This window comes from Cajanus cajan, chromosome 1 (genome assembly GCF_000230855.2).
Source record: "Cajanus cajan strain Asha chromosome 1, NIPB_CcT2T_4, whole genome shotgun sequence".
Classification (NCBI taxonomy): Eukaryota; Viridiplantae; Streptophyta; class Magnoliopsida; order Fabales; family Fabaceae; genus Cajanus; species Cajanus cajan.
In genome coordinates, this window is record NC_138517.1 from 71,819,010 (window position 1) to 71,829,743 (window position 10,734).

Consider the following 10,734-nt stretch of genomic DNA (forward strand, 5'->3'; position numbering starts at 1 on the left):
TAGTATACTTAGCATGATTCCTCTAAGTGTAGGGACCATGATGGGTCGTTACACTTGTATGATATCAGAGCTGGTCGAGTCTTTTGGAAACTTTGTGGGGAGTGATCCTTCTAGGTTTCTGTTGTGTTATATCTCTGATATATCTATTAACTGTTGGTGAGGCAGAGTTCAGGACATGTCAGCCTCCTCAGTTCAAGGGAGATTCAAATCTTGATGTTGTAGATCACTAGTTGTGCGACATGGAGAAAATCTTTAGTGTTTTGGGATCTTCTAAGGAAAAGAAGTTGACCTATGCAGTATATATGCTAGCGGGTGAGGCTGAGTACTGGTGGAGAGGCACCAGGCAGATGTTAAAGAGCAGAGGTGTAGTGGTTGATTGGGATTGCTTCAAGAGGGTATTTTAGGAGAATTATTTCCTAGATAGCGTTAGATACGCTAAGGAGATTGAGTTAATGAGACTACAACAGGCGAGCATGTCTGTTTCGGAGTATGCTATGAGATTTGAGCATCTGGCTCGTTTCTATTCTCAAGCCATATATGAGGCTTGGAGGTGTAGAAAGTTTGTAGAGGGATTGACACATGAGCTAAAAAGGGTTGTTGTTCTTATGTCCAATGTGGAGTTCCCTGCCTTGGTTGAGAAGGCAAAGACGGTTGAGAGACTGGAGAGTGGTAATGGCGGTGGTAAGGCTGCTAGAGTTCAGGATGGGTCATCAGGATCCAGGAGGGGAGGCCAGCAAAAGGGACCCTATGATAGGCCTATTCAGTCTTAGAGAGGTGTTGTTAGTAGGGTACCTCACCCTGCTACTCCTCAAGGTGGAGCATAGTCAGTACGATGCTACAGATATGGAGGAGCCCATATAGTCAAAGATCGTTCCCATCCAGGGAATGTTTGTTGCAAGTGTGGTAAGCTAGACCACATTTCCAGAGATTGTCAAATGCCACTGACTCTATCTGGGAGTGCCTCGAGGCCAGCCAGGCTTACAGCTGCAGGGAGGGTATTTGGTTTATCAGGTGCACAAGCTTCCACTTTATTAGACTTGGTAAAGGGGAAAGGGATGGCAGCAAGTGAGGATGTTTTATTCCTATTTGACTCTGGTACTACACATTCATTTATCTATATTGATTGTGTTAGGAGATTGGGTTTATCGGTGTCTACATTGCATGTTGATTTGTCTGTGTCTACCCTGGCTTCAGTTTTTATTGTGACGTTGGAGATGTGTGTGAGATGCCCGATAGAGGTATTTAGTAGAAGGTTTCAGATGAACCTGATTGTCTTGCCCATGGTGGATATAGATATCATCTTGGGGATGGATTGGTTATCTACCCATCGCATCCTCATAGATTATGCTTAGAGAGAGTTGGTGTTTCCTCAGTTGGAGGATGAGGTATTGGTGTCAGCTAGTCAGGTTGAGCGGTTGATGAGGGATTAAGTTGAGTGCTTCATATTGTTTACTATCTTGAGTGTTGAGACAGAGAGGGCCATCACTAGGATTGAGGTTGCTAGTGAGTTCCCTGATGTATTTCCAGATGATGTGCTGAGATTGCCACCTATACATGATATTGAGTTTAGCATTGATCTGGTGCCAAGTGCAGGATCGATATCAGTAGCCCCTTATAGGATGGCTCCAACTGAGTTGGTAGAGTTGAAGAAACAGATAGACGATTTGTTGGAGAAACAGATGGTGAGACCTAGTGTTTCTCCTTTGGGTGCCCCAGTACTGTTAGTAAAGAAGAAGGATGGTGGGGCCCATTTGTGTGTTGATTATCAGAAACTGAATAAGTTGACGATAAAGAATAAGTATCTGCTTCCAAGGATTGATGATTTGATGGATCAACTTAGGGGATCATCAATGTTCTCGAAGATTGATTTGAGATCTGGATATCATCAGATCAGAGTAAGGGAGAGTGACATACCAAAGACTACTTTTAGGACTAGGTATGGTCACTATGAGTATGTTGTGATGCCATTTGGTGTCACTAATGCTCTGGTAGTGTTCATGGATTACATGAACATGATTTTCAAATCGTTCTTGGATAGATTTATGGTGGTCTTCATTGATGACATATTGGTATATTCTAGATCCTTAGAGGACCACCGTGAGCATCTGAGGTTGGTTTTAGAGGTATTGAGGGAGAGGCAACTGTATGCCAAGCTGCCCAAGTGTGAGTTTTGGTTGTTTGAAGTAAATTTTTTGGGGCATGTGATATCAGGGGAAGGGATTGTAGTGGATCCGACCAAGGTGGAGGCTATGGTTAAGTGGGAACGTCCAAGGAATGCTACGGAATTTAGGAGATTTATTAGGTTAGCAGGTTACTATCAGAGATTCATAGAGGGTTTCTCCCAAATAATAATGCTTTTGACTAAACTGACCCGAAAGGACCAACCTTTCCTTTGGACGGACGCTTGTGAGCAGAGTTTTCAGGAGTTGAAGAGACAATTGACTACTCCAATTTTGGTGTTACTTGACACTGGTGAGTCTTTTGATGTGTATTGTGATGCTTCCCACCAGGGGTTAGGTTGTGTGTTGATATAGGGAGGGAGAGTAGTGGCATATGCTTCGAGGAAACTTAAGACCCATGAAAGGAATTATCCAACTCATGATTTGGAGCTTGCAGCTGTGGTGTTTGCCTTGAAGTCGTGGAGGCACTATCTGTATGGTGTGCGATTCAGTGTATTTAGTGATCACAAGAGCTTGAATTATCTATTTGATCAGAAAGAGTTGAATATGAGGCAAAGGAGGTGGATGTAATTCTTAAAAGACTTCGACTTCTGGTTGATGTATCATCCTAGGAAGGCGAATGTGGTAGCAGAAGCATTGAGTAGGAAATCCATTCATATGTCGGCTATGATGATTAGAGAGTTGGATTTGAATGAGCAGTTTAGAGATTTGAGATTAGAGGTGGAGGCTGTTCACGATCACATTTGTTGTGGTATGATTACCATAGTGTAGACACCCAATTTTTTCCAGACCCACAAAAATAATGAAATGGACTTCTATCATGAAAAGAAAGAGTTACCAAAGCATGGAGATGGCACCATATGACAACAAGGAAGCTTGAAGCCCCAAAAATTTTGTTTTAGTAGCTCAGAATGGGCTATTTCGAAACTGGAAAGAGTCGTTCCCAAGTTGGTATGAGTCGTTCCTAAACTGGAATGGGCCGTTCCAAGCTACTAAAAGACTAAAAAACCCTAATTGAGAACGGACCAAAATGGGTCGTTCCAATGCAGTTCGTTATGAGACACGTTTAAATATGGAACGGGTCATTCTGCCATTAGAACGCGCCATTCCAGGTTCAAAATTAACTCATAACCGAATGATCTTGAACGGGCTATTCCGATCCGAAACGGCTTCAAAACTCCATATAAATTCAAAAATTTTCCCTCTCTCTCCTACTGTATTTCTTGATATTTGTGATACATTTTTGTAGTATGAAAGGTAGCCAAAAAATACCTAAGAATCTCCTTATTTGAAGATCTAACAAAGCTTGCTACAAGGTATTATTCATTAATCTCTTTCTTCATCTCCCACTTCTTTTATTTTAAATATTGTCATAATAAAAGCAACCATGTAGACATCCTATTGTTAAGTTAGACGAAGCAATTTCCAGCAAGGTTTTGAATGAGACAAATATAATACATGTTTTTATTTCTAACAAGTGTGTTAATGTTTCAGAAAAACATAAGTACAGGCAAGTTGAAGAATAGAGTATGTGCATATGCCATTTCCTACACCAGAACCAAGATAAAGGAAGGCTGACGAAAGGCCAAAACAACTATCAAACAATGCCAAATCAAGAACAAGACAAAAGTGGGTTAAGCACCGGATAAAGTCTATACAAACATCAGATGAAGCCTAACAGTCAACTAGATGAAGATAAGTCAAGACAAAGCAAAGCACGAAGATTATACAAAACAAAATCAAATGATAGGTGGAATATGAAATGTGCGCTAGATGATAATGAATCAAATATCAGACGAAGGTGTGTTTAGCACAACCTAGAGCGCAACATAAGAACTCAGACGAAGGCTGGTCAAAGATCAAAAGAAAGTCAACTAAATATCAGACAAAGGATAGCATAGACTGAAAAATATTCTAGACAAAAACAAAGTCTGTCCATCCACAATGTTGACCAGATCAAAGAAAGTTAAAAGCATTAATGACAAATGATCAGACGAAGATCAAAACTTGAGATGCACATGGACTAACAGATGCAGATGAAAACTGCCATACAAGCATTTGAAGAATCAAGTCTCAAGGGACAAATTAGGCATCGTCTACGATCATACGAAAGCTCTCAACATGATTGCGTGATTAAAGGAAAAGACAAAGAAGAAGAAAAGCAAGTCAAAAACAAAACCATGCATGTGTCAGAAAAAGTACATCACTTTTTTAGATAAAGACAACGCTCTAGAGCTACGCGACTGGAAAAGGACAAAAGGTTCCTAGGTCTCAACTAAAGTCAGACACTACTGCTAAAAAACGTAGAAGACTTCATGCAATGTCTATAAATAGGAAGCAACATTTAATGCAAGATCTAATGCATTAAATGAGAAGATTGAACTAGTCATGAACGACTACATCCTACTTCAACGAAAATTTGCAACGGGCAAATTTTACAAGACTATATATATGTCATAACTTCAAACCTAGAAAGGCTTAGCGTTGGCGAAGAGTGATATCAAGACCATGAAGCAATGAAACCAGAGACAGAGCTTATAGAGTCAAATGTACCATAGTGTATTTATCTCTGTAGACTAAGGAGTTTTAAGTGTAACTTAAGAACATGCACCTTAGTGAGTGTAACAAACTTTTGTATCCTCTCTGTGAGAGTAAACCAAACACTCAAACCAAATCATCTATCTATCATTTGTAAAGCCTGAAGAGGCTAAGGAAAGAATACTTGTATAAGCCTAGAGGGGTTTATCAAAGAATACTCACTACGAGTTTGAAGAGGCTGAAAAAAGAATACTAGCGCTAATGAGTGAAGTTAGCGGGCCAGGAAGGATTGAAAAGGATGAAAGTGTGATATGTTGGATCTTTTTCACCTCCACAACTCATAAGGAGTCTTGCTTCACAAATGTCTTATTAATATTTTATTTTGAATATAACAAGTTGTATTAATTGCCTTTTTCCAAAAGCAATTTTCACAAATAAGATTTCTAGCCATTTATTATAAAGTTTGGTTTTTTCTTTCAACTACGCCACTTTGTTGAGATGTTCTTAGTGAAGAGAAGTTTTTAAAGATACCATTCTTTTCCCAAAACATTTTGAAATAAAAAATTTCAAAATTGATTTCATGATCACTTTTGATGACTGATATGCAAAAACCTTTTTCATTTTGAACTCTTTTACAGAATATTTCAAAAAATTTGAAAGACTCATGTTTTTGGGTTGGGAAATATATCAATTTGTGTCTAGAATAGTACTCTACAATGATAAATCCATATTTTTTACCATCCAAACTCAAGGTTCTAGTGGGACCAAATAGATCCACATGTAACAATTTAAAGGTCTATAAATGGAAACAACCTTTTTGGATTTAAAAGATGCTTTAATTTTTTTTCCCTTCTAACAAGCTTCATAAAGAATATAGGTTTTCCATGAAATCTCAGGCACTCTTCTTACTAAACTCTTTTTGGTTAATTTTGAAATATGTTTCATGTTGACATGCCCAAGAATTTTGTGCCAAATCCATCTTTCATCTTCTTTAGAAACCAAATATCTCTCATTCCATATGCCCAAATTTTATAGATTAATCTCATATAGATTATTCTTTCTATAGGAAGTAAAAAATCAAAATCTCATCATCTTGCTTGACTATGCATGCATTTTTGTCAAAAGATACAATATACCCTTATCACATAATTAACTTACGCTATGCAAATTATACTGTAATTCTTCAACATGTAAAATTCTATAACATTAGGCATAAAGTTTTACATATCTTACCTATACATTTGATTTTTCCTTTGTTGCTTCCTCCAAAAGAGATAGACCCTTCATGAGATGCTTTGATATCTGTTTGTCATGGACCATGGGCCAAAGACTCAATAACTAGAGCTATGGCCAGGAGCATTCAAGAAGGTTTGGGTAACTTGAAGACCAGTGGGCTTTCCAATCCCAAGGTACTATTCATATGGACCAACCTATCATGAAGAGAAGGCATGGATCTGTTGTATATAAACTTGTATTTGTGAGGCACTTTATTTCATTTTATAGATCATTGTATATTGTTTCTAAGGTAGGTTACTTGGAGACTTTGACTCCATTTAACCTAATTTTGAAGTACACTCTTTTTCTATTTTTTCAGTAGTAGAAGTGGGGTGACAATTAGCAAAACTTGAGGGTGTGATTAGTAACTGGGCCAGAATTAAGCCTAGGCAAAATTTTACATATTGGACTCATTTCGCTCCTAATTTTTTAAGGATTTGATTTAGCTAGGTCTCATAATTTTTGGATGAACCTAACAAAACCAAATCAAGAATTTTAGAAAATGGATTCATGGAGCTAAAGGTGTCCAAGGCCGCCTAGCTTGCCTAGTCTTCATCCTTGGCCGAAATTGCTTCTTTATTCCTTTAAGCCTGAGAAACTTGTGCTACAAGCTTCTCCTTATCTTGCTTCCCAAGCAAGCTAAGCGAGAATCTTTCTCCACAAGCCTCTTAACTAGCTTGGACGGTCAAGCAAATAAACCATGGTTCACTTGAACCATGGTTAAAGTTAGCTTGCTCCTTAGGCTACCTCCTACTATATATTTGTACTTTTCTCATTTTCCCTCACTTTTGATGAATGAAATATGAAATTCTTATTGAATTCTTTCTTCTAAAAGTCACCTTAGCCGTGGAGAATTTTCTCTCCTAGCTTCTTCACAAAGGTTCCCAACCTTTGTGCCTTGGCTCCATCAAGCTTCTTCACTTGCAAGAAGTGGCCGAGCCACCTTGGATGCTTCAACAAGCCTTGGAGCTTGTTAAGGTCTTCATCAATCCGCCATAACATACCTCAAGAGGAGAAAGGTCGTGAAGGTGGAGATTGAAGAAGAACATCAATCACTTCTTCAACTTCTTTCCATCATTTTTGGTACCAGAGCCTTGGTGCTCTTGAGGTTATGTGTCTCTTCTCCTTTATTGAATCCGTTTTGTTTCTTCCTCCTTTTATGTCACTTCTTGTGTTTGCTGTATGGATCTAGGTTTAATAGATATTTTGATGGATCCTATATGTCACATGAGAATTGATTGATTCACATTTTGCTTGTTCCATTACTCTTGAATCAATCCGGTTTTGTGCTTTAGGTTTCTATGAACTTGTGCGTTTTTATTTTTGGTTGAGTCTTCTCTATTCCTTATAAAATGAGTTCGTGATTGGACATTGATAATGTTTAGTATATGTTTTTGTTTTTGAATCATATGTTTTGTCTAGAGTCATGTGTAGTCCTTTATATGTCATTGTATCCTAGACTACCTTGTTAAACATTAATTTTTTATGTTGTTTTTGTGTCTACATTGGTGTGGTTTTTTCTTTTTAATCTTGTGCCTACATATATGTGCTTTTGTTTTACATATTTGAGTTCCTAAATTTGCTATTATTTCTAGCAAATTTCTTACAGTTAGGTTTTTATTATGTCACATTAAAAAAATTGTCAAGAAAGTTGTTAAACACTTTTCCTATTAGGTTTCCTTGAATTTTTGTGTGGTGGCTAAAACTTGTATCACTTTTTAATTCCTCAAAAAAAAGGCAAAACAGAGGTATTAGTGTTCAAAAGCATTGGAAAAACAAAAGAAGAGAGTGCTTGAAAATTGACCTAAAAAGTTGAACAAAATTGTGAAGCACTAGAAAAACAATTTCACTAGAATACCTCTTGTTTTGTGAAATTTTTTGGCAGCAGTTTTATTCATTAAAACCAAGACATATATTCTTTGAAAAAGGCATTGAACTCTTGTACAAAAGAAAAAGAAAAAGTGAAAAGAATAGTTACAAAAAAATTACAAACGAAAAAGTACAAGAAAAAGCCAAGGAGTAGAAAATTCTCGTGTGATTTGCTCTCGATTTTGGTTTATGTTACTTGTATTGAAATCTGTCCAGCCACATACCACCTGTTTTTTAGTATTATTTTTTTTTAATCTTAGATTTTATTTTATAATATACTCTAGTGCCATTGTTAGGTTTCCCTTTGTGTGCTAGCCTTTCTTTTGGTGCCTTAATTTTTGCTTGTCATTATTTGGAATTCTTTCTAGTCTTGTCTCATCTAATTCCACCATTTGGTGTAGCTTCTCCTAATTGTTCCTTTTCAGTTTTTAATATATATTCCAGCAACTTAAGGTGTGTTGAGTGCTTCTTGAAGGTGTGGAAGGCCAAGCTATAAACGAAGCCAAAATTGGAAGGTTTTGTGGTGGTCTAGGAAGCTAGTTTCTCCATTGGAGGAAGGCTTTGGAAGCTTAAACACATAGGAATAACCAACCTCAAGGTTATTCCTAAGAGAGGAGTGAAACACTTGGGGAGTTGCTGCAACTGAAAGGAACTTGAAGGAGCAAACAAATTTTGAGAAATTTTGTGAAAATTAAAGACTAGTTTAGAGACGGAAATTTTTGTCACCAAAAATTTCCTTGTTAAATCCGTCTCTAAATTTGTCACTAACCTAGTGGCAGAATTTTGTTTCCTAAACTTTTGTGCAGCCACTACATTTCATTTAATGTGAATTTACATTTCATTTGGTGTGAATTTACATTTCATTTGATGTAAATTTACATTTCATTTGGTATAAATTTGCATTTCATTTCTTGTAAATTTTTCATTTCATTTGTTGTACAAGGCCTTTTAGGAGTGTCTTGGAGTGCCTTTGGTGTATTTCCAACTCTCCTTAGTGTTTTCATATTAGGGTAATCACGTTTAGTACTTGTGAGGGTGGTCCTTGGAAGTCCTTGGTACTTTCCAAGCTCTCACATAGGTTTACTAGTCTTAAACGCCTAGTTTATGTTTTCTTGTCTTTAACTTTTCATGCAATTTATGTTTTAAGCAATTTATGTTTTCAGCATTTTAAGTTTTCAAGAAATTTATGTTTTCATGTAATTTATGTTTTCAAGCAATTTATGTTTTCAAATATACAACTTTGAAATATCTCCAAGTCATAAGGGGGAGGAGAACTTTATCTTTTTAAAATTTTATATGCTATACTATGTTTATTTATTTGTTATATTTTGTGTATATTTACTTAATGAGGTGTGTCGCAACCCGAAAATTTCCGATCTCGCGACTAATGGTTTAGACATCCTTTTAAAGATCTCATCAATTAAGGAATGCCCGGACACCAGACTAATCCTTAATTAATGGTTTTGAAAAATAGTTCATGGAGTCGCCACCAATGTTTTACTCAAAACATTGGAAAAAGAAAAGGTTTTTAAAAAGAATCCAATAATGGCCTTGATAACTAGAATTGGGTTCGGGGGTCGGTTACGTGTAGGGAAGGTATTAAGCACCCCTACAACGCCCTAAATCGGTACCCTATGATGAAGATAACGTAATAAGAATTAATAATTAAAATATTTAATCCCCTTTATTAATAATTATTTACATGCTTGAAATTTAAATTATACAATTAATCCTAAAATGTTTACATGATTATTTTTATTATAAATAACATTTATTAAAAATAGAAAATAAAAGAGAGAGAAGAAAATTAGCTGAAATACCTCTTGAACGAGCTCTATTAATCTTCAAAGATGGAGATTTGGGTGCTTTTTGGCAACCCTTCATACTACAATGCCTCACAAAAATCTCAAGAAATACAAAGAGAGGAGGAGAGAGAAAAAGAGAGAAATTTCGTGCTCTAGGGAGTCTGGACGAAATTTTGGAGCCCTGAGAAATGAGCCCCAGCTGTCTATTTATAGACTTCGGGAAGGGGGTCCAGAACGGCCCGTTCCAAAATCGGAACGGCCGTTCTGGATATGGCCGTTGTGGGTTAATTTGGACCCTGGAACAGCCCGTTCTAAAACCGGAACGGCCCGTTCCGGGGAACCAAAACGGCCCGTTCTGATTTCAGAACGGCCCGTTCTGGGGCCAAATTAAGCCCACATGATTTGGTCTGGAACGGCCTTGGAACGGCCCGTTCCAGATTTAGGAACGGCCCATTCCAGCCCCGTTCCAGTTAACCTTTTAACCCTTTTCGGATGAGTTTGGAACGGTCCGCTCCGGTTTTGGAACGGCCCGTTCCAATTTGGGTTTTTTGGCCCCTTTAAAAGACTTGGAACGGCCCGTTCCAAATCTAGAACGGCACGTTCTAGACCTTGGAACGGCCCGTTCCGATTTTGGAACGGTCCGTTCCGGGCCAATGAAAAACTCAACTTGTGCTTTTGGGCCCTTTAAGGTCCTGTCTTCTTGTTGGCATGCTTCGGGAGCTCCTTCCCTTCATAACAGAGGTCCATGTCCTTGTTTGTATGCCCCGGACGAAATTGGGTGTCTACAGCTGCCCCTCTTTACTTGTCCTTTGGAATAGTAATGTGTTGCTTTTCCAAAGGCAAGGAAAGACGTAGACATTTCGTCCGGGTCTTCTCTTCGTCTCTTTGGGTGATGCTCCTACGTTGTTTCCCTTGTGATAATGTGTAGCTCCTTCCATTCTGAGGTTAGGTAACCCTCTTTGATCTTGTACTAGTTTTGGGGATCTAGCAACCCTTTCGCTAAGGTCAGGTAACCCACTTTGTACTAGTTTTGGGGATCTAGTAACCCTTTCACTAAGGTCAGGTAA

General features: G+C 37.8%; 1 protein-coding gene across 1 annotated transcript; it reads left to right on the forward strand.

Moving 5' to 3' along the window:
- Positions 1-935: 935 nt before the first annotated feature.
- On the forward strand, positions 936-1,352 carry LOC145955455 (uncharacterized). The gene has a single exon (XM_083070214.1). The coding sequence runs from the start codon at positions 936-938 to the stop codon at positions 1,350-1,352; it is 417 nt and encodes a 138-aa protein (XP_082926340.1).
- Positions 1,353-10,734: the final 9,382 nt, after the last annotated feature.